Consider the following 27,290-nt stretch of genomic DNA (forward strand, 5'->3'; position numbering starts at 1 on the left):
CAGTTTTGCTTGGGTTGTGAGGAGATTGGAGCTGTGGGGGCCTTTGGATTTGGAGGAAATTTGAAACATGTCCTGAAATACCTTATGGATTTTAGATTTAACCATGGATATTTGGTTGACCTGTCAAGAAGGAATAAAAGCATTGCTAGGTTGGAGCTTCCCCGAGATCTGCTCTTCAGTATCAAAGGAAGGAAAATAAGAACAAGATCAGTAGAAGACAAAGTAAAGTGCATGTATAAATATGAAGAAGACCTGCAGAAGGGACTTGGAAAAGGGTTAAGAGCTTCGGACAGAAGATCACCAGGTTGATGGACTATTTGGAATTGACGAATGACTGGCAGTATCCGAGACCAGGGAGAAGAGATGGTGGAAGAAGATGGAAAAAGTTTAAAGTTTATTTTCAGAAATAGAAATATTGTAAAATTACTGAGTGTTAGAAAAATGTTGGAATGAAATCTTATGGCTTTAGTAGAAATGTTATAAGGAGTTAAGCATAAATAAGCATTATAGTATTAATGGGAAATTAGGTTAAAAATAAGTTAAGATATTTATATGCCAGAAAATAGAGAAGGGTGGAAAGGAATTGCTGAAACAATTAATAGAAGTGGAATACAAAAAGGGAGGTGAGAGGAGGTCGATGAAACAAGGGTATGAAAGATAGATTATTGAAATGGTATGATGCATGTTTTTAAATTGTTTTTGTTTTGTTTTGTTTAGGTTAATGTTGTTTTGTATTGTTTATATATTGTATTGTATTGTTTTTCCCCTTTCTTGTTGTTTTTTTCTTGTTGTCTTTTTTCTTCTCTTTCCTTTTTGTAAGTTTTAAAAGTAATAAATATTATTTTTTAAAAAACAAAACAACAACAGAATTTCAGTTTTGTATATTGAGGACAATGCTACTGTCTCAGTGAGGCCCAGTTGGCACGTGATCATGCCTTAGCATAAACATGTAAACATGATGGCTCCCAGAGTGAAGATCGTGGCTCCAACATCCCTCTTCCAGTCCTGCTATGTTACACTTGGCTAAGTATTACAGCTGAACCCGGGCTCACAGAGGAACGATTAGTGTAACCAACCTTAGCTACAGTCTGTGTTTGGACATAATGCTAAGGCAAACTGTTGCTTAGCCCTTGGTAGTGCAATCGCAACAAGACTGGCAGGGAGGGAGAAAGCTACTTCCCCCACTTTTGCTTGTTCACGCTAAACGCTGCTTTGGGTTAGCATGTGCAAACTTGTTCTTGCATTTGGATTCAAAATAAGGCTCCTTCCGAGTGCTGCTTCAGAGTTTATATTCTGCTTGCATTCAGTGAAGAACAATGTTGCCTTTTGAAATTACTGTGAAACATTTAAGGGAAGATCCTGTATATCATCTCTTACCTCTTTTAATGGCAAGTTTGCAAGCTGAGGAACAGGAATCCTGAACAGGAAAGAAAGATGTTCTTTGGGTAAATGAATACTAAAAATGCCATGCAAAATATCTCCTTATTATGCAGAAATGAGGAAGAAGAAGAGCTTTTCTGGAATTCTTCATAACAGGGCCAGCACACCCATGAGGTAAGGTGAGGCAATCCCCTCAGGTGGCAAGATCCACTGTGGCAACAGATCTGTGCTCCAAGGAATGCATCACCTGTTGCTGCTGCTGCCCTGCTGGCCAATAGGAGGCGCTGCTGGTCTGTTCCCACCCTTGTTCCTGGTGCAGATCTTCAACTTAGGTGCCAAAATGTCTTGAGCCTGCCCTGCCTGCTTCATGAGTAGTGCTTTCTTCTGGGGGGGGGGGTGATGCAGGGGGACACATACCCATAAACATATTGTGAATTTTAGTACTTTTGTCCATTTACTGTATTTATTTTCCCCGATTTGAACTAAAAAATGTTGATTTTCTTGAGTCAAAATGAGACTGCTCCTAAATATATTTTAAGAAAAAAAGCATTGGCAGGGCTCATATTGTCTAATTAAAACCCTTAATTACAGGGACTCAGGTGAAGGGTCTTTGGCGATCTGCCTACCCCCTTTCCCCCAACACTTTCTTTCACCTCACCTGCAGTTGCACCCTTACCGACCAGGTCCCTGACAAAGCCGCTCTGTCAGCACGACCCCAGTTGCCAAGCTCGCCTCCCCTTCTCCCGCGCACCGGTTGCCTCGCTTTCCCAAACGCCTCCCTCGTTCTCTCCAGGCGCCGCTGCCTTCCCGGGCGAAGTGGGAAACTCAGGCAGCAAAAGGGGCGGAGTCCGCGCCTTCTTTTTTCTCTCCGCGCCTTCCTTCTCGGCCAATCCCCTTCCCAGCCCGCTCTGTCCGGACACCAACTTTGAGCCAATCGGAAGGCGGCGGGGCGGTGTTTGCCAAGTTGGGCCGCGGCTGCCCCGCGCCCGGGCAGCTATTGGCAGAGCGCGACAGCCCCTCATTGTGTCTATGATAATCAGGGCGGCGGAGGCGTGCTGCCCCTGCTCTGCCTCCCCGGGCTGCGCTGCCTCCTCCGCCCAAGGCAACCCGGCTTCCATTTAAGCGCCGCGGCGGCTCCCCGAGACTCCCGAAGATGACGGCGCCTCCGCCACTGGCCTCCGCAGCCCGAGGCTCCGCGCCCGAGCGCGGATGGGAGAAGGCAGCGCGGCGACCGGCACCGGCGGCTGGAAGGCTCGGCTCCCGCTTCTCCGGACGCCGGCATTAGCCGGTCCCGCGGCGGCTGCCATGAGCTGCTCCGACGTGGTGAGGCACCAGCCGCAGGCGACGTGCTGCCCGCCCCAGCTCAAGCTGCCCGGCGCCGTAGCTGCGGGTCCCGCCGCCCCCGGCGCCTTTCCTGCGCCGCCCTTCGCGCACAGCCAGCAGGTGAGACCCTCGCCGGGGGCGCAGGAGGCGGGACAGGCTCCATTCTAGGAGCGGGGTGGGAGAAGACCAGACGGGGCGGCTCAGTTGGGATGAAGCCAGCCGCTTCTCCGAGCGACTCTCCCGCTGGTTTTACACGTGTCTGTGATGAACTTGACATACTTGCGAGCCAGCGAGCCAGCTCATGCATGGCCCTGACTTCAGTATGTGCGAGTGACGGATGCAGCGGTCGGGGGTGATGCACGTGTGAACGAGGCTCCAGCGTGCGCGATGTCTTAAGCTGTGCCTTGAGTATTTGTGCCTCTAAGCGAGTGTTGACATAAACGTCGATGTGCGTCACTCCTCGTATTTTAGGAATGTTTATGTCCTTCTTCACGGTCACCCGCTCTTTCTCGCACAGACGCCCGCTTTGTCTCTCCCACGTCGCGGGCACATACATTCCCTTGGGCGCGGCACACACTGCCTGTCACTACATCGGGGCTGTTTGCCACCACGTGTGTGTGTGTGTGTACCTGGGCGGGGTGGCGGAGAGGGGGAATGTCAGGCGCGCCGGCCTATGAACAGAAAGCACACCTGGGGGTCAGGGGTGTGGGGCGTGAGAGTGCCAGGCGGCGACTGGGACCTAGACGGAGCGGGTTTTCACGACCTCCCGCTCCCTGAAAGCAGCAGCAGAGGCGCTCCAAGTCACCTTAGGATCTGACGCGGAAGTTTCTTGGCGCTTTCCAGAAACTCAGATAGCAGAAACAGACTTCTTCGACGGTGGTGCCCGCAAGATTGCCCCCTCTGGCGAGTTACCTCCTTTGCTGGTGACTGTGCGGAAGTGGGTCTGGGAGGGGAAAGGCGGCAATGAGAGAGGTGAACGTCTGGACCTCGACGACGCGTGTCTGTGCGTCTTAAAAGCGCGCGCGAGAGGGGGAAGTTGGGCGTGCGTGTGAATATACTTGAGACGGCTTTGGACCCCAGGGTCTGGAGTGTATGTCCTTTTGCGGATTCCCGCCGAGTGACTCGGGTTGCCCCGACTCTGTGGCCGGACCCTTGCGGGGCTCGCTTTCTCGACAGCCTCGCCAGGTAAGCAGGAAGCGCTTCTCCTCGGCCGCCTGCGCCCGTCCTCCGGCACCTGAGGGCCAGGGCAGCCCCGGCGCTCGGCCCCGCTCCTAGAAAAGATCGCGCAGGGCTGAGTCCTGGCCAAAGTTGCCCACGGGAAAGCGGAGGAGAGAGCTCTCCGCGTTCCTTAGGCACGGCGTCCGACGAGATCGCTGGGCGCAGACACGTTTGGGGCGCTGGATCATCGCACCTTGGTTTTGCTCATCTGGTTCCCACCCCCCGAATTCTGAATTAATGCTGGGATGGTGTCCTTAAGGAAGATTGCATTTGTACTCTGACTTCTGAAGGTATGCTTTCGAAAGCAAGCTCCATTGCTTTCAGTGGAACTTATTTCTAAGTACAATGGGATGGATTGCGAGCTCTGTTTGTTTGGGAGTTAGTCTCGTTGATTCTAACAGACATACTCGGAACACAGTTGCTTTGGAGGGAGATCTTTCTGTCCATACAATGTAATTTGGGATTGTGGTATGTAAGGGTTTACTTCCAAGTAAATGTGCGCTCCTTAAACTTGCTATCCTGGTCAGTTGTAGGTGTTGCCCCGTTCAAGAGCATAGCCAGAAAGTCATTTTCGTAATTGCAGTCAGTTAAATGGGTCTGTATGTTGGAGCAAAAGGTACAACAGAAGAGTTTTGTGGTACTTTACGACTACCAGATTAATTTGGGTTTACACTTTTGTGAACTGAAGAAAGTCCTCTTTATCAGATGTATCTGATAAAGTGGGCTCTCTTATAAAAAAACTTATGCTGCAACAAATCTGTTACCTTGAGGTGCCACAAATCTTTCAGTAATCCTACACAGGTCAGCTCAAAAGTAAGCCCTATTAACTTCATTGGGAGTTAAGCTTGTATAGGATTGCAACCTTTACTGTTTTAATTGCTTCATTTGGGTTTTTAATTGAGAGCATTGCTTTGTGAGTGTAAACAGCGTTATTTCTATACCAAGCATAATTCATTGTAATTAACTATAACAATGGCCTAGTTGTACGTTCTGCATATTATTACTATGGCTGCAATCCTGAACACATGTCCTATGTCCTACTGAACACAGTATAACTTACTTCTGAGTAAACATTCACAAAGTTGCACAGTATGTCTAATTGGTGTGCAGGACACCTCACTTGATAAAACAAGCCCCAATACTCTGTTTTTTGTTACAGTGCTGTTTTAAAGTACTAAGTTCTTTTGCAGATCTAAAGGAGAAGAGGGTTGTTGTTTAAAGACAGTCAAACATCTTGTTCTTCTAGTAAAGCGGCAAGGGCTGTTTTTACCCTTTAACTTAAGAATCTGATGTAACAAAGTAAATCAGGAAATTCTTATCAGGCTGACAGCATTTTTAGACTATGCTTGTGCGTGGGTGAAGTGGGACTAATATTGACTTGGCCCCAATGCAGTCATCTGAGAATACATTTTTTGGTTGTTGCTGCATTCCATAAGGTTTTATCATTATTATCCACAAAAATTGTTTTCTCCGTACATGGGAAGTGACCCTTAATACCAGCTTGCCTGGGAGACACAAATATGGGCTAAAATACAAAATCCCTTTTTCAAGTTTATTATTTCCTCTTTATTCATTGCCAAAGCAGTTTGAGCAATGCTTGGCTAACTTTTTCAGGTCCATTATACACGGACAGTAAGAGCATGTAGAATTTGGGATGTCTTCCCATCACCATCATCATTGAAGTATACTGAAGTTTATTTTGCAGTCTGGGTTATTACAGTTGCAACTGAAACCATTTTACTGATTTGTAGTTTTACTATTTAAGCATTCCACAATTTCAAGTATTATTTGCTAAGAGATCAAATACGAACAGATGCTCCAGTTTGCTATCATATTAGGAAATGCAGCGTGGCAGTGGAAAATTTAGGGTTTATATACCTTAAATTTCTTCATCTCTACTTTTTCATTTTACAGTTCCAGGTTTTGAGCATCTTTTTTCATCTATGTATTTTAAAAATTAAGAAGTCGCTTTCTTTTTAGGAGACTACTGAGTCCTAGAGCGTAGCATATATTTAAGCAAGTAAATTTCTTTGTTAGCGAATTGTTAGATCTAAATTATTCTATATGCCACTGTCCCTATGTTTTCCTGCCTTGATCTTTTCTCCTTGGGTTTTTATTTCATTTTTTCCCTATATGAATCTTAAAAGCGATAAGAAAACAGTGATTAACTTTAATTGTTGATAACCTGAACACAGGTATGCTTCATTGTCTGAACACAGTTTAGTTTAGGAAATACTTTACTTCTGTTTGGCATGTTCTCCCCCCCCCCACACACTTTTTTATATTTCCAAGCTGGCAAGTTTGTAAAGAGGTGATTGCGCTCTTTTCATGTATTTATGGATTTCTGATTTAATAAAACCTGAGGGTAATAACTCTGATATTGCATAACATTGATAAGAACCCCAACTCTCACTGCTATCTAGCAGAGGTAATGTGCCTGGAGCAGCTTCCACATACTGTTTTCTTTGCTGGGTCACATTCCTTGCAGCTTTTGCTGCACACTGTAAAAATCTTCCATGTATGGCACCTATGGCTGTATGCTGGTATGTTCTGACTCAGTCCAATATACATCCCTGATGGCATCAGCACAGTGAGGTTGAAAGCACTGGTTCCTTCTAGGGAGAAGAGGACCGAATCTAGCCTATCCTTCAAACAGGTGACGGGCACTCTCAGAGCTTCACCAACTGTGCTGGTCATCTGTTTTACAGGTGCATGTGCATAGATTTTAATGGAAGTGGACATGCAGGGAAATGTGTCTGGGGAATCTTTGGTCTAAGACTAAAAATTGTAAAAACAATCACACTTCCTTTACCTTTGCACGCTTGATGGTTCTAGAATGGCAACATTTGGAGTCAATAAAATTCAGAAGACACTGCCAGTGATATTTTAGGGGATTTGGAAAATTTGTTTGCCTATGTAATACTTTATAAGCCCGTAGCAGGCAAAAAACAAACAAACCCTAAAACAATAACAACCCCAGATTTGGAAGGTCACGAAAATATTTTTGGTTGGCACGCTTATTTGTGGTGTGAAAAGGTGAAAGTACATAAAGGTTTTACAAACCATATAATTAGGAAAAATTTGTATAGAATATGGGACAAGTACAATTTTTTTATTGGAAACTAAAACACCACTTTGGCTTTCACCTTTTGAAGCCATAGCAGTGAAAAAGAAAAATATGCTGGAAAGTTGGGCAACTTATAGAAATTTGCTAAGAGAGGAGGGTGGAGAATTTAAATTAAAAGAGTTTAAGGATTTACCAGGAATGGTAACAAAATGGTAACAGCATCATTTGAATGAAATATTTAGAAAGGATATGAAGTGGGGGTTTGGGGAAGAAGAAGAAGAAGAAGAAGAGTTTGGATTTGATATCCCAGCTTTTACTCCCTTTAAGGAGTCTCAAAGCGGCTAACATTCTCCTTTCCCTTCCTCCCCCACAACAGACACCCTGTGAGGTGAGTGGGGCTGAGAGACGTCAGATAAGTGTGACTGGCCCAAGGTCACCCAGCAGCTGCATGTGGAGGAGCGGAGACGCGAACCCGGTTCCCCAGATTACGAGACTACCGCTCTTAACCACTACACCACACTGGGAACAACTATCACAATTAGAAACATGTTAAATTGTAATGTTAAAGTGATGCCTAAAATGTACAAGATGCTCTTGGGTTTGGAGACAAAGGATGAACAAGTGAAATCTTCAGTGATAGACTGGGCAATAGATATAAGGCATAATATAGAAATCGAAGCGATTATAGAATACAGATATAAAATTTACAGCATGTTATGGTTTAAGTCAAAATCATATGAACATGCTATGTAAATGGTACATAACACCTAGTAGAATGGCAAAAATGTATAAATCAAAGTCAAATAAGTGTTGGAAATGTAAAGAGAAAGAAGGCACCTTTTTCACATGTGGTGATCTTGTTAAAGCTTACTGGGAAATGATGATATATAATCAACTGAAAAAGATGTTTAAGATAACATTAGTAAAAAAAAGCCAGAAGCTTTTCTTTTGAGAATTATAGGATTAGAACTACCCAAACAATATAGAAATTTATTTATGGATGTGACTATAGCTGCAAAAATGTTATTTGCCCCAAAGTGGAAGGATATAGAGGTCCCAACAAAAGTAGATTGGATACAGAAACTAGTGGAGTATGCAGATATAGCAAAACTTACTGGAAGAATAAGAAATCAAGACAACAAACATTTTAGAAAGGAATGGAAGTGGTTTATTGAGTATTTACAAACTGTAAACTGATCAAGAAATTGGCAGGATTATCGTGAAAACCTGCAGTTTTAAACACATATATGAGATATATATGGGACGTGGGTGGCGCTGTGGGTTAAAACACAGAGCCTAGGACTTGCCAATCAGAAGGTAGGCGGTTCGAATCCCCGCAATGGGGTGAGCTCCCGTTGCTTGGTCTCTGCTCCTGCCAATCTAGCAGTTCAAAAGCATGTCAAAGTGCAAGTAGATAAATAGGTCCAGCGGGAAGGTAAATGGTGTTTCCATGCGCTGCTCTGGTTTGCCAGAAGTGGCTTAGTCATGCTGGCCACATGACCCGGAAGCTGTACACCAGCTCCCTCAGCCAATAAAGTAAGATGAGCGCCGCAACCCCAGAGTCAGCCATGCCTGGACCTAATGGTCAGGGGTTCCTTTACCTCTACCTATGAGATATATATATATGAGAACAGATGATTAAAAGCAATTTGAAGTATGCAGGAAAGGATGAAAATAAATGTAAGGAACCGCAGAAAGAGGGGAAAGGGAGTCGAAACTTGAAAATATTAAAACTATGGTTAAATAATTGTTATAATTTATATAAATGAAAATTATAAATAAAAAATAAAATAAAATGTTAATAACCCAAACCATGGCTTACATAAATCCTAACATAAACAACAGATTTAGACAGTTTCATTTTTTCCCTTTTCCCTTGGCTCTGTCTAGTCTGTTCTGCTTTTGGTGTTGACAAAATACAATGGGAAAAGAATTCCAAATTCATTTTCTGTTAATTATAATTCAATCATGAATATTGCAACAAGCTGATGTTTTCTGAACTAAAATTGTACAATAGATTACTCACTACTTTAGCCTTGATCACGCCAAAGTGAGCTTTCAGATCCCACTGATTTCAATTGGGATGCTTCAGCATATGTTTAGATATTTTTCCACTGAACCACTGGTATGGTGAAGTGTACACCTTTAGACTGCAGCATGCCCTAGATGGACAACCTGTGGCCCTCCTAATGTTGTTTGACTATAGCACCCATCACCCCTGACTATTAGCCATACTGGGTGGGGTTGATGGTAATTCCTTTTGCATGCTTGTTAGGATGGTTCTTATGATAGATTGGAAAGAAACTGGCATTCATTTCCCATAGGCAGCAATGGCCAACCCTACTGCTTACCTGCTACTTACCGGGGTTGGCCATTGCTGCCTATGGAAAATAGGCAGTGACTAAATTGCACTAGATTATGTCATATGCTGTACTTAGAATCTCTTGTTCCATATCCCTGTATTTACTTACTTGTCATGCCTGCTAACCAGGTGATATTTTAAATGCACAGGCTGCATTTAATTGGTGGGAAGGGGATGAGGGGTTGGGGCATGCTGCTGTAGGTGGAGAAAGGAAGGAGAAAAGATGTTAGAGGAGGGCCAAACATTTGCAATCGCCAGCAGATGGACATCAGCACTGAGCCAGACACATTTGGCCTGTGGCCTGACCATTCTTTTCATACCAATGTGAATTTATTCATATCAATCACAGGAAGTGTGCTTTAAACTTTGCTGCCGATATCCAGTTATGTCTTCAACAATTTCTGACACTTCACCTCATCCCTACGAAGTTTTATAAGCATTGATCCAAGCAGTGGCAAGAGAATAATCTGAAACTGTAAACAAAAGCACCAGTTGGTTATATTCAGTTATGTATATAACTGGTCTGCTCTTGGAAGGCTCTTTCCTTTAGTGGAGGCTTCCGTAAATGAGAGGTGGGAGGAAGAGAGTTTTTGCAAATCACACCTTTCTTTTATAACTGCCCCCACCCCGGTCACCTCCTGCAGTGCTCTAGAGGGCCTTCCAACATTCTGGAGCAGATTTCTGGTGGGCACAGTGGGCTGCAAAAGGGAAGGCAAATCATCAAATACTGATCCCCCCCTCAGTTCATGGAAACTTCTGCTAGGTTTAAGAGCTTTCCAAGAGCTGGGAACCACAATAGGCTAAAACCTGTATTTTTTTGTTTCCAAATACGATGGCATTAAATGCCTCCTCTATGAAATATGTCACACAGTTTGAAAAAAGGTTGTAGTTTAAAATTCTCAGTTGTGTAAGTTATGTGAATGCACTGACTTAGGAATTTTCAGGGTGATTGCATTCGACATGCAATTTGTACATCACTATTTGTAAATGTCTTTCTCTTTACACACACACACACACACACTTGTTCTTGTCCTTTTATTACTCAGTTCATTTTATTGGGGCTGCAAATTGAGCTTGTCCTATTTTTCATCACTGGAAAGGCTTTAAAGCTTATGGGGATCTGTTTTCAAAAGCCCCAGGATATCTTTATAATATGGGGATGGACTGTATCTCAGTGCAAGAGGGCATGTTTTGTATGTAGAAGGTGCCAGTTTCCATCTCCAGTTTAAAAGAATAATGTAGCAGGTGCCAGGAAATAGCTGCATTGAAGGGGGTTGGACTAGATGACCCCTGGGATCCTTTCCAACTGTGCAATTCTATGAGCTACTCTTCTGCAAGGGGAGGTAACATAGTTTGGTGCTTTGTAGTTTAGAAAAAAGATGAGTAATAGAGGCCATGGGCATACGTTTTTCTTCCCGTCCCACAATATCAAGGCATGGAGTCTTCCAATGAAGCTGATCAGTCAAATACACACAGTTAAATTTTGGAATTTGTTACCACAAGCATTGTGATGGTCACCAACTTTGATGGTTTTGAAAGGGAATTAGACAAATTCATGGAGAATTGGGCTGTCACTTGCTACCAGTCATGATGCCTATATACCTTGAGGTTCGGAGTCAGGGAGGAACCAAAACAGGCGACGATTATTGCTTGGCAGGCTAGATAGATCTTTGGTCTGTTTTTGTAAGGCGTTGTACCAGTGAGGCTGTGTTTAGTGATGGCAGAGAGACCTATGGGGGAATAATTCCTAGTTTTGCTCTGTGGCATCTTTGCAAAATGGCTTTGCTTATTTCTGCTATGCAACATGGCGTGCCCTGCTGCTATTATGGTTCATGCCACAGATGATGCATGGTTATGCTTACAGCAATGTTGACTCTGCAGTATTGTTGCCACTTTGCTGACAAAGGGTCATCTGTTAGTACTGGTCAAATGGCACGGGTTGTAATAGCAGCCATCCTATGAAATGCACTCTCAGAACTCTCACGTGTGCAATGGCCTCTCCATTCATTTTAGTCGATTTATTCATTGAAATGAATGGAGAAGCCTTAGTATGTACTCACATCAAGGTGCTTTGGAAGAGGACCATAAGGAATAATTTGCTTTAAACGTGTTAGTAAAGTTTATTTTATGGCTAGGATTTTCCCATCTCTTGAACGCTGCCAACGAAAATCTAACTTCATAACATGAACAACGCTGAAGCTCAAAGAGATGTCTTAGGAATTGTCCTATTGTGAAAACTTATGGGGGGAGGGTGGAATTCATTTGGTTTCTGTTGCTTGGAAATGTATATTAAGTAGTACCCTTTATATACATCCTATGTATGTAGAGAAAGTTTGCCACTAGGCTGGTAAAGTGTTAGCATCTCAGGATAAAATAGGAATATCAAAGATTCAGCTTCATTTTCTAAAATTAACCAAAATAACTTTCAGCAATAACTCTTGGGATGAGAAACAGGAAAGATTGAAATGCAAATGCAGTGAGAGAGCCTTGACCATGAAACGAAGAGCATTCCTGCACAGAGCAGCAGCTCTGGATATGAGTTTTAATTTCCTGAATTCCACCTACTATATACAAATGCTAGCAGACTTCCAGGCAGTAGCATCTGGATCCCAGGAACAAGTTTCCACATTGTCCCCTTGGCCTACCCTTCACATGTAAATTTTCCTGGTTTGCCATTTGAAAATGATCTCAATAAGCTGAAAACTCAAACGGAATACAATAACAATAAAATGAAATCTGCAAAGGGCAGTCAAACTGTTACATTTGCAGGGAGTGTAACGACGCCCAAACTGGCCCATGATGAAAAATAGAGATGATAATGTATGACAGTGAACACTGCAAAGCAATTTTCTTCCCGTTGTTTTTGCTAATATATTGCTAATATATGACACAGTTTGCCATGTAAGAGGGTGTGTAAACTGGGGGTGGGGGTGGGGTGTGAGTACCAAGGGGCCTGGAGGAAGAGCTACATTTTGCCCCCAGGGCTGTGGTTGCTCACCCTGTTCTATTGTGATGTGAGTAACAATGTGGTATTTCTAAGAAAGTGAAAATACTAACTTTTGAATATGGGTCATTGTGATGCTGCTGAGCTGAAGGAAATGAAATAAGTGAAAGTTATAAAACGCTGGACTCTTCCTCTTTTGCATACTCTCCCACATCCTCAGATCCATTTTCCCAGCTGCTCGTGTGCCCATGTTCTTGAACTACAACTCCCATCAGTTGCAGGCAGCATGATGTGCTGACTAGGTCCTATGGCAGTTTGCAGCCCAAAACATCTGGCCAGCACTAGGATGGAAAAGCCTGGGTTAAATGCTATTTAACAGACTACTTCTATGAGAGCCTAAGAACGGTGGCAAACATTGTGCTGCACAAAGGGTGAAAGGGAAGAATGGGAAACACTAAGGGCTTATCCATACATACCTTTTGCCCCACTCTTTCCAGGCACAGGTCAGCACCTTCAAGCTCCGTGTCCCACTGCCCCCCTATTTTGCTCCAGAGCTTTCCCTGTGAAAACTTGCTCAATCGGAGCGAATGTCGGTTTGGTATTTCCACGCTCTAACATTTGCTTCGATTGAGCATTAAAGAGTAGATTTTCAAGGGGGAAGCTCCAGAGGGGAAAAGAGTGCTCCGACCCCGAGCTTTAAAGCACAGGCTGTACCAGTGGATGAAAGGTAAGTGTGGATAATAAGCCCACAGAGAGCTGAGTTAAAAACCTGCAACCTTTTTGATTGCAGAGTGCCTGAGGATGGTGTAATGCAAGCAGGGACAATCTGATGCTAATAACAACTCCTTCTGCAAATAAAGGGGAAATTACTGGGGGGTGGAGTGACTTAGAACAAACATACCATGTGAGCCATTCCTGCTGCCTGCCACCACCAAGGAGGGGGGTTCATCCGTTTGCCAGTTCCTGGAAGCCCCTTACTTCCCAAACTATGGTCTGTGTCTAATGCTTAAGTGCCAGTTGTTGCAGTCAAGAAACAAAAGCACAAACTGCCATGAACCAAAATATATGCACAACAAGTTCATATGAGAAAGGGGAACTAATAGCCCTGGATAATTGACATATGATAGCAGAGTGGGAGAGAAGGTAAGACAAGAATCAGGCGGAGACCAAAGCAGAGGAGCCTCCACTTTGGTGTATGTGTCCTGGTCCCCCAGCCAACTAGCTCTGCATGAGCAAGTCAGCCAAATGCTGAGGCCTCCATAGCAGGTGGCATGGCTGGCAATTGTACCCTAAGATGAACAGCCACTGGCCATGCAGCCAACAATTACACCCGTTCCCTTCTCTCCCCCATGCTGGGCACAAAGGGATGCTCACTGCCAGAGGGGTGTGGATCTGGGCTTCTTGGAAAACATTCGTAACATGGAACATCTGAAAAATATGTTCCATGTAAAATTGATCTTCACACTTAATTTATTTTGACATTTTCGTTTGATTTGACAGAAAAATTGTGGAGAGATACGCAGAGGCTTTCATCATCCAACATTGGTTTTAATTATGTTTCTTTTCCCCCCCCTTATGAACTTTAAAAGGGTTTGTTTATCTCACAGCAATCTCATCACATTTAATCATCTTTTATATGCAATGTTTTTATAAGTTGGTGTTATGTAAAAAAATGCAGCATTTGCTTGAATGAGGGAAGAGCACAGATTTGTTTTGTATCTTTGGCAATGCTTAGACTCCCCCTCTCCCCGCTCACAAATGGCTCGATTCTGCTACCCACATCTATGTGTAGCATCCTCCTCCTCCACAAATGATAACTAAGCCCAGGAAAGCTATGACAAGTGGAGGACAGTGAAGAATGCCTAAAACTGAATTATAAAGCTGGAATATTTTATAACGCTTTCCGCTCATAAGTTAGGGTTGGGAAAATCCATCACTTGAACAAGAGTAATAATTCATCAGATGGCTGATTGAGGAACAGTGTAATACCATTAAAAGCATGGTTATCACAAGGAACTCCTGCTGAGTTCAATGCAAAGCTGCCAGATAGGTGTGCATAGGCCTGCACCATAAAAGCATGAACTTGAGCCACTTGAGTCATTTAAAACAAGAACCAGCACAACTCTGTTGGTAAAATGCAAGCATAGTCAATGCCGAGCCATCAAGTTTTAGTTAGACTACAACTCCCATTAGCTTGGCCAGAATGGCCAGTGCTGAGGCATTATGGGAGTTGTCCTCAAAAACATATTGAGATTCCTGCATTGCAGGGGTTTGGACAAGATGACCCCAAGGGTGCCTTCCAACCTGATAGTTTATGATTCTATGAATATCTGGAGGATGCCTCACTGGCCACTGAATAATGGAAGGGATTATGTTTTGATTTGTGCATTAATCTTGGTGGTGTTTGTTAGGTCAGTTAATTTCATTTGGTCTGCATTTCTACTTATCTTCATCCCTATATGATGCAATATGGATGACTGTTCTCTGTGGCAGGCACTTACAAAATAGATAGGGCTGGCTACAAGTAAATGTATAATAATATAAAATGTATCTCCATTGCCATACGTTAAATGCATGTTTGTTTCTGTGGTCTGTACTTGAAGTTATCTTACTCTCTTTCTTTCTGTTTTTCCTCCCTTATACCAGAGTAAGCTAGCTGTATACAGCAAGATGCAGGAATCTCTGGAAGTGACCCTTCCTAATAAACAAGAGGAAGATGAGAAAGACCAGCCTACTGATATGGAGTACCTTAACTCTCGCTGCGTCCTTTTCACTTACTTTCAGGGTGATATTGGGTCAGTAGTGGATGAACACTTCTCAAGAGCTTTAAACCAAGCTAGTCACTTCAGTCCAGAGACTGCCATTTCCAAAAGCAAGACAGGGCTATGGAGAGGTAAGGTTTATAAGCAAAACTTGGTTACATCTCATTTACTTTATTCCTTTGGTTTTGTGAGCACACAAGTTGGGTTTTATATACACCTTCAGGTATACATTCTTTTTAAAAATTAGGTTGTCATACAATACCTGGATGGCAGGACACAGATACACAAAAAGCTGACCTTCAGAACCAGTGTTACCCATGCAGTCTGATTAGCCACATGCAAAATTTGGAAATTCCTGGGGGAAATTAGGAGAGGAATTCAACATCACACTATTATGATTGTTCCACTAGTGTAAGCGTTTTTCCTTATCAGATGGAACAATGTCCCCTGTCCTCCTGCATGCTGTTATAGTGATTCTCCTAACCCAGAGGTGCCCAAACTTTTTTCAAAGAGGGCCGGATTTGATGAAGTGAACATGCATGAGGGCCGACGAAAGTTATTGAGCTTTTTTAAAAAAAGAATTTAACTTGTTGAGCTTTTTTAATGATTTGACCCCAATAAATGAACTGCCACAGGGGCCAGATAAAACTGGCCAGGGGACAAAATTAACAGACTTTGGACATGCCTGTCCTAACCCTTCTAAGCCAATGGGGGGAACCCCTTTGCACTCTCCTCCTGAATGCTATTCTGACGTCTTGCATTGGCTCCCACTAGCGGAACTGTCTGGTTGAAACCAGCTCCTACCTTTCACCATGAAAAGAGATATGATGCAGGAAATCTGTAACTAGCATTTTCTTCTGTTCTTTTTCTTAACTAGCAGCCTCGTGCAGTGGCTTTGATAACTAGAGAAATAGTACTTGGAGAGAGTGCAAAACCTGCTTCTCCGATGCTATTTTACCTTTCTGAATTGCCCCTCCCAATTGTAACTAGAGCAATGGGGAAACCATGCAGGTACCAGACATGTTAACTGCCCCCCTTTGTCCAGCTCCACTTTTCAAATCTTCAGAGCAGAAATATGGGGCTCCCAATTGCTAATAATAAAACCTACAGGGAGATCCTATGCTTGTGGATTTTATGTGTTGCGTTGAGTGCGACTCTCACGTTACAGAATTAGTCTCAGAGAATGGGAGGTTGCCATGTGGGAAATTCTTTAAGATTCACACCTTAAAAATGTCACTTTCCTGCAAGATATTATAGTGTGACAATGCAGGAATTGCTATCTTATCATCATGCTATATAGTTTGGTGGGTGGATAAGCATCATGACTTCGGAAAGAGCTGGCCGTTCCAGACAGATGGGATTGCTTAGTATTACAGAATTAATGAAAACTGGAAAATGAAATGGGAGTGATAGTTGGGGTGTATTTGGTTTTCTCCAAGCAACTGAATACTACCAAAATGGGTAAAAACAGTATCAATATTATCAAGTCAGTTAAGTACTTTATTGAAATCTCAAAACCTAAATCAAAGAACATATGAACACTTAATGCCTGAAATGATTGTGTCCTGCATTTACAGCTGAACTATTACATTGTTGAATAGCTTTGAGAAGGCATTTCGCTCCTCTGGCTATCTCTAGCACAAGTGTGGGCAGACTGCAGGCATATTGTATCCACTTAGGGGTTTGTTTGTTTTTTGTTTACTAAAACCCCATGATCCACCCTTAAGTTCTTTATGCTTGGCAGTACAAAGAGTCTGCCATTTTGTTGCTGCTACTGCTTAACAATTAGGAGTGATAAATCCTTTCCGATTTACTGCAGTTACATAGAGATCTACTGGTAGATGCAGATTTACCTACTGCCACCCCTGCTTTAGCATCTTAACTAGCCATCCTAATGCAATTCTCAGGTGACTCTCACCAGAGAGGAGATGATTTCTGAGAAATTAAAAACATATATATGTAAAAATGCCAAGAGATCACCTCACCCAGTAAGGAGCATCAAAATTGTTTTTTCCTGAGGTTTTTTGCTTAAAAACAACAACCAAAAGAGATTAAGAAGTTGTCTCCAAGAATTTGGTTGTGCAAGAGGTGAAATGTTTATGAATTGGGTGTGGAAGCATGATGACATTTCACAAATATTCAAGAATGTTATTTTAAAGCTCTACAGACCTAATATTCTCCATGCACATTTAGCACAGAACAGAGGAGTGCACTTGTATCTCTTGGACACTGAACACCATTTCCCATCGGTTATATGCGAAGGCAAACTTAAGATCTCCAGAGTTCCCTAAGGAGGGGAGAAATGGATTTGACTGTGTTGCTTCCCTTTCTGCAGTTCTCCTTCCAAAGCCTTCATTTTCTGCTGAGCCATCCTCATCAGAAAGTACACTGGGCTAGATAAGGTTTTTCTTCAGGGCATCTTGGAGTTCTATTGAACTCAGGTGTGATAGGTTCTAAGTAGAATGCTTAAGTTGGTCCCTGCACAGCTCTCTACTGGGATACATACAGTAAGGGCTTCAGTGGGGCACATGTATATTTTTTTATGTACAGTTGATTAACTTTTATTAAAATTGAAGTCTTATTTTTTTAAAAAAAATAAATAAAAATAAAAGGTCAATTAAGAAATCCATTTAAACTTGTAATTTATTAGATATGAAAGCTCTTTAGCTTAATAAAACAAATAAACCTTTGCAACTGCCAGATAGATAGACAGGTATATATATATATATATATATATATATATATACACACCCCACTGAAATGTTCTTATTTTTGTGATATTTCTGTGACTTTATTTCCTCACCATCAGCTATAGGCATATTCTTCCATGGCAACATCTCTAGCTTCCCTTATTTCCCCCCAAAGCATCTTCCTTTCTACTTTACTTCAAATCAAGGTTTGGGCAAGAATACTAGTAGTATCTCTGCCAGCACTATCATTACATAGTAGAATCATTTACCATTCCTTAGAAAGATGGGATTTAAAGTATGTGATTTCATAATATAATGGCACTGGACTTGAGCTGTGCTTGAATTGCAATCTGCTTAGTTCTAAAATCAGCTGCTTTGTTATATTTCCAAACACATTAAAAAATTTGCTGATTAGACACTAAAGTGGCCAGTTACTTACGCCCTTTTCGGTGAGCCCTGGGGTCTAAAAAGAATTTTAATAAAATAGAAAAAAAAACATGCACAATAAATCCACAATAAACTTAAGAGACGAACAACACAGAAACCCAAATACAAAAGCAGTGGAATGAAACCAAAACCACAAACAGCTGTATAGCGAAGAACTTAAATAGCCCTTAATGCGTATATTAAGACTGCCACTGTGAATTAAATATATATATCTTAAAAAGGCCTGGAAGAACATAAAAGTTGTAACCATGTGAGCTTCCCTAGGGAGAGCATTCCATAGTCAGGGGGCCACCACCAAAAAGGCTTTCTTTCTCATAGTTGTCCTCCAAGCTTTAGATTGAGGAGGCACATGAAGACGGCTTTCTGGCAGGGTCCAGTTACTTGTGCTTTCATCAACATTTTTAAATAGTTGTCTATGTCTGAGGAACATCAGGATGTAGGGCTGTGAGAGAATCAAGGCCTGTGGTAGTTGAGGCCTAATAATTGTTCATTTCTTTATTCATGTTAGCAAAGCTGTTTATTATTCAAGATCCATGGAAGAATTTATCATCCTTTTGATGTTTCTTTTAAAAGAGAATGCAACAATCGCAAGCCAGAGGAGTGGTTTCCCAGCTTCGTTTTGGACCAGTTCTTATCAAACTCCACCTCCACCATGCTTAAGTGGAGTTCATCATGACTTTCCTGTTACTGCACCAGGCACCTTCTCAGCAGCAGATCCCAGCAGCTGGCCAGGACATACTCTGCATCAGACTGCTCCACCTCCTCCGCCGAGTATGCCAGAATCTTGGCATTATCCATTAGCATCTCAGGTGAGCCCTTCATATGGACACATGCATGATGTATACATGCACCGCCACCATCCTCATGCACACATGCATCATCATCACCACCCGACTTCGCACCTTGACCCACGGTACAGATCTTTGCTGATGCCTTCAGTTTGCGCAGGCAAGATTCCTCCACCACAGTGTGATGCAACAAAGACAGATCCTACTGCTGTCTCCAGTGCTACCTCAGCATGGGCAGGAGCCTTCCATGGAACAGTTGACATTGTGCCAACTTTTGGGTTTGACGCAGGTAAGCTGCAGCTTTCTCTTTTACGTGGTTCATATGTTAGGAAACATATGTCGTAACCAAGCAAATTCTCAAGACCTCCACTAATTCGGGGGGTGGGGACTGTGGCACTGCAGATGTTGCTGGGCCCCCATCTCCCATCAGCCACCATGGTGAGTTATAGTCCAAGACCAACTGAGGGGGTCACAAGCTCCCCACCCTGATTCTTTCACCTGATCTATTAGATATGAATCCCTGATGTAGTTAGAAAGGGTTGAAGTTGCAAGAATGCTAAGATTTGCAATGATGATCTTGAAGAATTAGTTCTTTACTGCCACTGAAATCATAAAGCAGACAAAACATATAACACACTTAATATAGGCAAACAATCCCAAGGTTCAGAGCTCTATTGTGTGTAGCAAAAATTTAACCACAAACATCCTGTTCTTATATAAAGTCAGTAGGAACCAGATACTGGCTTTCTTGTTTTGCAGTTCTACATACCCTTCCTTGTTCCTTTTTTCAAATTAGACAAATTTTGGATTCTTCTTTCTGTAAGCCTGCAATGAATCTGGTTTCTTACTCAATCCTGTTTGAGAATGAGATGTTCTGAATTCACTCAATGTGGACCCAAGAGATCATAAAGTGTTTTCCAACACAAATGTTATGTATAAAACTTCCCCAAAACAACCCAGCATAAAAGAAAGCTGTCATTCTACAGGGCAGTCTTCCAAATAAATTTATTCCAAGCACAAAACACTTTTCCTCAAATTACTTTTATATATGTGGCTCTGCTGCACCTATACAATCTCATTTCAGTGCTTTGAGATGCTCTCTGAATTGGAAGACAAAAGTTTTTCCCTGTGAGCTCCATACTTTGTACCATTGGAATGACACCTGGACTCATCCATTACCCTGCTGCAGACATCCCAGCAGGTCTAGCTAGCATTTGAACCACAAAGAATTGCATATTAAGTATACATATCACGTTACCTTGTGGTAATTCAATATTCATTCTGTCTCTCATGCATTATGTTTCATGGTCCCTTGAAAATAGATTAAAGTGGCCACTTGTGTATTGCTAAAAAAAGAAGCTATGCATCACCAAAAAAGAGGACACAGATTTGCATTTGCTGGATTGGGTAAAAAAGGTAAAGGATCCCTGGACAGTTAAGTCCAGTCAAAGGTGACAATGGGGCTCATCTTGCTTCAGGCCAAGGGAGCCAGCATTCGTTCACAGACAGCTTTCTGGGTCATGTGGCCAGCATGACTAAACCACTTCTGGCACAGTGGAACACCATGATGGAAACCAGAGTGCATGGAAATGCTGTTTACCTTCCCATTGTAACAGTACCTATTTATCTACATGCACTAGTATGCATTTTGAACTGCTAGGTTGGCAGAAGTTGGAACAGAGCAATCCGTTGTGTGGATTTGAACTGCTGACCTTCTGATCAGCAAGCCCAAGAGGCTCAGTGGTTTAGACCACAGCGCCACCACATTTACCTTTACCTATACTGGTTTTATGTATAAATACAAATAATAGAAATATAATACATCTGGGAAAGACTGTGGCCAGGTGATCATTTTGCCTGCTCAGTCTCCTGTCTGGATGCTAACTGTTGATGAGAAATAAGTTACCAATCTTTACCAATCTTTGGTTCTTTACCTTTAAACGTGACATGAGTAGACAGACAGCCCTTCAAATAGAGGAGGAATGGGGAACCTTTGGTCCTCCTGGTGTTGCTGAACTACAACTCCCATCAGCCCCAGTTGTAATTCAGCAACCTCTGGAGGGCCAGAGGTTCCTCACACATTAAATAGAGGACTTCTTCATGAGGACTGTCCTCTGACAGCCCTTCAAACAGAGCCATCCTCTATAAAGTATGATACACAGCCATCCTAAAATGGATTTAGAGTCAAGCTGGAGCTGTTTCTTGAATGTGTACCAACTTTCATTCAGATATCTTTGTCTTCAAGGCAGATGTCATTATCACAAAAAAAAAAACCTGAAGATCCCAAGCAGTCAGGTTAAATCAAAGGCCTTACTTGGCATAGGTAGCAATCTGTAAATCACTCCTAACTGATAGAAGGGGTAAAGGCCCATCCTGCTATTTGTCTCCCAGCGGCTGGTATTCAGCATCATACTGCCTTTGAGTGGAGACATTTCATTTACTTAGCTAGCAGTAAGTTATGATATGTGGCAGGTGAGTTTGCAGCTGGTTTTGACTTGCAAAGCTTTATGCATCTCAGGAGCCCAATATGCTCAAGGATCACCCCTCCTCACACAAACCACCTCAGATCCTGTGATCATCATCTCCATGTGCCCCCTCCATGGGAGGTCCAGAGGGTGGCATCCAAAGAACCTTGTACATTTCCCAGAGTGTTTGAGCACTTGTGCCTGTCTTTTTACACATCTAGTGGAGAACACTAGTATAACTCAACTGTATCAAAGGGCAAAGCAGTCATTGCTGACCTGAAAAGTGAATTGGAGGGAAAGGGGCATATGTCCCATGAAATCACTCTATAGAACTGGTCCATACAACTGCATAGCTCATTCAACTGCAGTGAGCGCTGCCAGCCATGGATCTGAAAAAAGTTGCTTATTCTACTTCTCCCAGATCTGGTGTGGAGAAGTGGCAGAACCTCAGGCTAAACGTACTGGTTTAGGACCTAGTTCAAGTGATGCTTAAACAGACTTTAGCAAGCAATGCTACATCTTAAATTGGTTTTCCTGTACTTAAAAATAAAACTGTTGTTCCAATTTTCAGACTGCAGTTTTTGCCATCAAGGGTAGGAAACCCACCCAGTTTTTTCCATACAGTTCTGACATTACTGTTTGCAAATTTAATATAAGAGTTTATATTACCATTCACATAGTATTAGATGATAGTCCGTTTCTTTTAGAAGGTTCTTTGGATTTGGGTTTCAGAGAACAGTGCAGTGCAAATGCCCTATCTCACATTCTTGAACTAACTGCTACAACCTAGCAAGCTTCATTCTCACATTCTCCTTTATCGGGGAGAGAGTAAAACAGCACTGCTTTTGCTGCCTCGGGACATTAAGAAAAAACAGCACAACCGAATCCTTAAAAGATCTGGGCAATTTTATGGCCATTAATTATGTTTGCAGCTGTACAGATGACACAAGAGTAATTAAATTTCATGCTCCAGGATGTAAAGTGATCGTCTGCTATGACTAGGAGCAATTGTTAGCCCCTTCATGGGGTCTGCCTTTTGGCAAGGTGTATTTATGAGCAAATTTCAGCTGTCTATGACTCTTGTCATAGAAGGCAACATAAAGGTGCATCTGATAGCAATTCCAGTATTCCTTGCTGTCTAGACAATTGGATTGTCTGTCCAAGGCTGAATAAGGAATCTTATTTTAAGATATATTTTTTTAAAGGAAAGGCTCAAAAACCCTGAAAGGGGCTGCAATTTGTTCATGGGTAAGTGAAAGTAGGAAGGAAATGAATTAATATTTTGGTATGGGGGTGAGTGAGGGATGGCTCTGATTTAACTATTGTTATAAGAATAGAAGGCTAATGGCCTGGTCCAGCTTTTCCGTTTCAGAGCTTGGGTACAGGGGTCAAAACTGAGGATGCATCGTCAATGATAGATCCAGTCCATAAATGCATGCGTAACATTTAATTATGCATGCAGTACTGACTTCAGGTTTACCTGGACACAAACATAAATGGTAATGACCATATTATAGCATGCCATATATTAATCAATTAGCTTGCATTTATTTGAACTCAGGGTAGGCTTTCCCCACATATGTAAAACAGTGACAAGTTCCTGTGCGTTTACTTTTTATTAATCCTTTAGGGATGGAAAGATGGTGGAAGAAGAGGAACTTGTGGCTCTTTAGACATTGAACTAAAAGTTCTACCACCCCTGCCCATTGGACTGGGGCTTGTGGTGTTTAAGTGCTCCTTACTGTGTTCATTGCCCTAATCCCAACAGAGCTAGCATGTAGATGTTATATGCAATTGTGATGACTCATAGAGAGCTTTGAAATGTTATGTCCACTCATGGAACACTGCCTGGGGGAAGGGATTTCCACAGTCTACACAAAAGATCTGTAACCATTGAATAAACACTGGGGCTCAGGGAGAATTCACACAAACATTTCTGACTGAAGCAGCTGCTCCAGACTCATCTCCCCACACCCAATATTCACAAGTGGCAAAGTTTTCTTTTGAGTGTGCATCAATACAGCAAAATCTCTATTTACCTACATCCATAATGATTGAAAATGAAAACTAACATTATCAGGGACAAGATTCCGTGCATATATCTCTATCTATCATCTATCTATCTATATCCATCTATCTCACTGAGCATTAATGAGGGAAAAAAGTAAATTGTGTCTTTTAAGACTACAAATTTGCTCTCAAGAATCACTGCCTAGATTACTCCTAGCTCCTGAGAAGGACATATTCATTAACTGAGGATGCAGCAGACCAGATATGAATACCCTTACATAGCCTTGTTGATGTTAAAAGATTACAAAACTACACATAAATCTGGGCCAGTTCCACAAAAGTATAAGGAAATGATTCAACAGTAAGTAATTTCAAGTGTTCCCATCCCACCCCCTTTAGTGCAGGAACTTCAGCAGAATCTTTAATTTTACGTAAATGTTTTTAATAACTTATTTTATTAAAAGGCAAAATAGACCAAAGATAAAGGCCATAAATAAATATTGTTACAGCAGGTTGAGATCAGTATAAGGTTGGACATTATCAAGGAACTTGTATGTTCCAAAACATTACAAAAAGGTACCCATTTTTTCATAATAATATCACAGAAATATTTATGTTTAATTTATTAAGATAGAACCGATAATTGTCTTGGCTCTTTCAGTTGTCTCTTTGCTTAAAAATTTCAAAGATTGTTAGTGGAGTCATCTTTTTGGCAAAGTTTTTGGGGAAGCTATTTTTATTTTTTTTAATGCATTTAGGAAGTTGCTCGTTTTCATTGTCTCTTTCAATTTTTTATTGCATTGGGCAGCCTTTTATATTACATTTTGTATTCATTTACTGTTTTATTCTTCTATATGTTTTTAACAAGTAAAAATAATGGGGGGTGGGAAGGCAAAAGTGGTTTGAAAGGCACATTTCTGATGGGGGTTCTTCTCTTATTAGGGTTGTCGAAATACATTTTGCTCCTTGAGGTGAAAGACATGTTGAAGCCTCTCTTCATTCCATGTAGAAAAGTAGGTCCTTTGGAGGATGTGTGGCCAGTGCATCTCTATTCAGTCCTTGCCCCTCAGGATCTGAGGTGGCCACTTCACTTAGCCTAATGGTCAGTCGGTTGGCCAGATTTTATCCTACTCTCACCTCTGGTCAAGCAGGCAGTGCAGGTTTTAGAAATAATGCAAACATCTGCCAAATGTGTGTACCAGAAGCAAAAGTGGGATGAATGTACATGCAGTTCTTCTTCTTTCAGACTACTTTAAACTGAAGTTTATGATGCATCTCAGGCACATAAATGTCATTTCTTAATGAAACCAAACCAATGTTTATGTCAGATGATTTAAATCAATATGTTTTGAGTCTAGTACTACTTATTGAAATTGGACGGGGGGTGGGGAGTCAACTACAGTACAGTCTATCACAGGTGTAATTAACATTTGTCCCAGAGTATGATCTGATGGTGCCTGAGGCCACCACCCAACTGAAGCTAAGCAGGTATGGGCGATGCCTGGATGGGTGACCACCTGGGAACCACGTGTATGTTGCCTTAGGTTTCATGGTGAGAGTAAGGTGGGATGTAAGATGATGACTGATTAATCAAATTAAGCCACTCAAACAATGCAAGTTTAAACTTATTTCCTCTTCCCTTTCAAAATAGGCATCCAACATCAGGACAAAAGTAAGGAGACATCATGGTTCTGAAGTACCAAAAAATGGATTTTACCAGTAACCAGTGTTAAAAGAGTTCCCATCTTGTGAAGGAGATACTACAGTATTATTATGTTTTACTGTTTCTTCACAGTGGCAATAAACATTATACTAAGCAGATGATGAGCAAACCAGCCATATGTTTTTTGGATGGAGCCTTTACCTCCAGAAGGTCATTTTAAAGTCCCAGGACATTAAGAAAAAAATTGAAAACCTTTCTTTTGTATATCATTTGTCATCTGAGCCTGCTAAAGCATTTCTCCAATCTAACTTCTCTATGCTCCTTTTAACAGTGTTTTGCTTAGATGTGTGCCATTGTCTATATACTAACGCATACCCTTGACTGTCAGGAGAGACCTAGCTTTGACCTAGAGTCCTCCTTCAGGAATGCAGTTTTTGTAGTTCTTTATGCATCTATTTTTGTAGAAATACAGAAAGTTTGCATCAGCACTGGTGGGCTATTTTAGAACAATGTATTTTTTAAAATTTAAAGTTTTGAAAATTTTAAGTTCTGTTTTAAAGAACTTGCTCTCAGAGACGCACTGGCAAATCTTTTGAAATGCATAGGTTTTTAAATGTCTGATGTGGTTGTATGAGATTTTGTTGTTGTGACCTGAAGTATCTTGTTATGATCAAACGGTTCAATCCCCCATATATAACAACCCCACAAGATCTTGAATGTACTTTGCCTTTCGCTTAAGCAATTGTTCAAATGTAAAACAGTGTCTACGGCAGTGATCTTTCGTTGAAAAATGACTATTTGCTTTGCTGCTTCTGATGACAACTTTGAACTGGGTACCTGATAAGAATATGTTGCTGAAACAATGAAGTACAGACGCTTTTAACTGAAATCCTAAACAGATGGGTAGCCTTGAGCCTTTAAATTAATCTCAGCTGCAGTGTTAACATGACAGTAGCTGAAGAGAGATGTAGCACCTTGTTGCTTGAGGTACATACCCTACTTTCCTGCCAACCTCCACCTATAACCTGCTAGAACATAGAGTGGGATTCCAAGAGCAAGTTTAGGTGTGTTCAAGGGACTGTGTGCACCATTTAATTTTTCACTGTTTTCCTCTTGAAGGGTAGACTGATTTAGAAGATCTTTCCCTAGCCATACCATTCTTTGGATCCAGACCAGAGCTAGCCAACAATTGCACTGGTCTATGGAGCATGTTAAATGCCTTGCACAAAGACACTAGTACAGTTGTCTGAGTACAAGCATGAACACAGCACAATAAGCTTTCGCTGGTGCCACAGTTCTGGGGATAGCACCTTGTAGCACAGCTAGGGCCATTTTTTTGGCCTGTTAGCTACTGTGCTGTTCATAGAAACAGGATCTTCACTGAAAAAAATCATTGAATATCAATGGGGCGCACAAATAGGTATCAAGACTATTAATTACCTAGCTTATAACCAAACATACTATTATTGGGCTGGGTTTGGTGTGTTTTTTTGGGGGGGGGGCGTGATATTTCCAATGAACCATTCTTGTGATGAGGAAAAAAATCTAACAGGAATTATAGAGTCTGAAGCATATTTTGCAAGTATTGATAGGTCGTGGGGGGAACTTTCCACCAATGGCTTTTGCATTCTGAATCGGCCCCTTTTTGGTGCAAAAACTTTGTATATTCCAAAAAACTCAGTATTTTCAAATCCTGCAATAAAGCTACTCATTTTCCACAATCTGGTGTCAGCTGGCAGTCCATTGAGTGCCGGCTTCACTACTCTTCAATACAAATAAATTAGGAAGTCATTGGCTAAACCGAATTTGCCCATGGATCCATAATCAGCAAGACATTTCTAGAATATGTGCTAAAATCAAACCTGTGGTGAGATTCTTCAGTAGTCTGAGGTCTAAAGCAGGTACATGAAGCAGCATGAATGCAAACATGACTTATTAGGGCTCGTCTAGACTTCTGCTTGTGCCACATTTCTAGGCACGGCTCCAGCCTTTAAATTTCTGTGTCTGAACATTGGTTTTGCTTGTTTGTTTTTTGACCTGGTGCTTTCGCCGTGAAAACCCACATTATACCGCTGAATCAGAGCCAACAGCAATTGGGTTTTCCACAGATTACCATTTGCTCCAATTCGGCGATAAAATGTGGGTTTTCCCAGAGAAAGAGCCGGGGAAAA

General features: G+C 41.9%; 1 protein-coding gene across 2 annotated transcripts; it reads left to right on the plus strand.

The window, feature by feature from the left end:
* Positions 1-2,137: 2,137 nt before the first annotated feature.
* Positions 2,138-27,290, plus strand: VGLL3 (vestigial like family member 3). Of its 2 annotated transcripts, none has more exons than XM_079974853.1 (4): positions 2,138-2,823; positions 14,941-15,187; positions 18,767-19,002; positions 19,311-21,933. In XM_079974853.1, exons 1-4 carry the CDS (start codon positions 2,590-2,592, stop codon positions 19,428-19,430), a joined length of 837 nt encoding a protein of 278 aa, XP_079830979.1. In that variant the 5' UTR covers positions 2,138-2,589; the 3' UTR covers positions 19,431-21,933. The 2 variants fall into 2 exon arrangements, with proteins under 2 accessions (XP_079830979.1, XP_079830978.1); XM_079974852.1 differs by lacking the exon at positions 19,311-21,933 and adding an exon at positions 25,108-27,290 and having other exon boundaries at positions 2,233-2,823; positions 18,767-19,270.

The sequence above is a fragment of the Podarcis cretensis genome (genome assembly GCF_951804945.1).
Source record: "Podarcis cretensis genome assembly, chromosome: 4".
NCBI classification, from domain to species: domain Eukaryota; kingdom Metazoa; phylum Chordata; class Lepidosauria; order Squamata; family Lacertidae; genus Podarcis; species Podarcis cretensis.

Excerpts from the sequence above, each read along its gene's own strand:
- VGLL3 (XM_079974852.1), top strand. The coding sequence starts at position 2,590 with ATGGGAGAAGGCAGCGCGGCGACCGGCACCGGCGGCTGGAAGGCTCGG. Across the intron at positions 2,824-14,940 it reads CCTTCGCGCACAGCCAGCAG|AGTAAGCTAGCTGTATACAG; the intron begins GTGAGACCCTCG and ends CCCTTATACCAG. Across the intron at positions 15,188-18,766 it reads CAAGACAGGGCTATGGAGAG|AGAATGCAACAATCGCAAGC; the intron begins GTAAGGTTTATA and ends TTCTTTTAAAAG.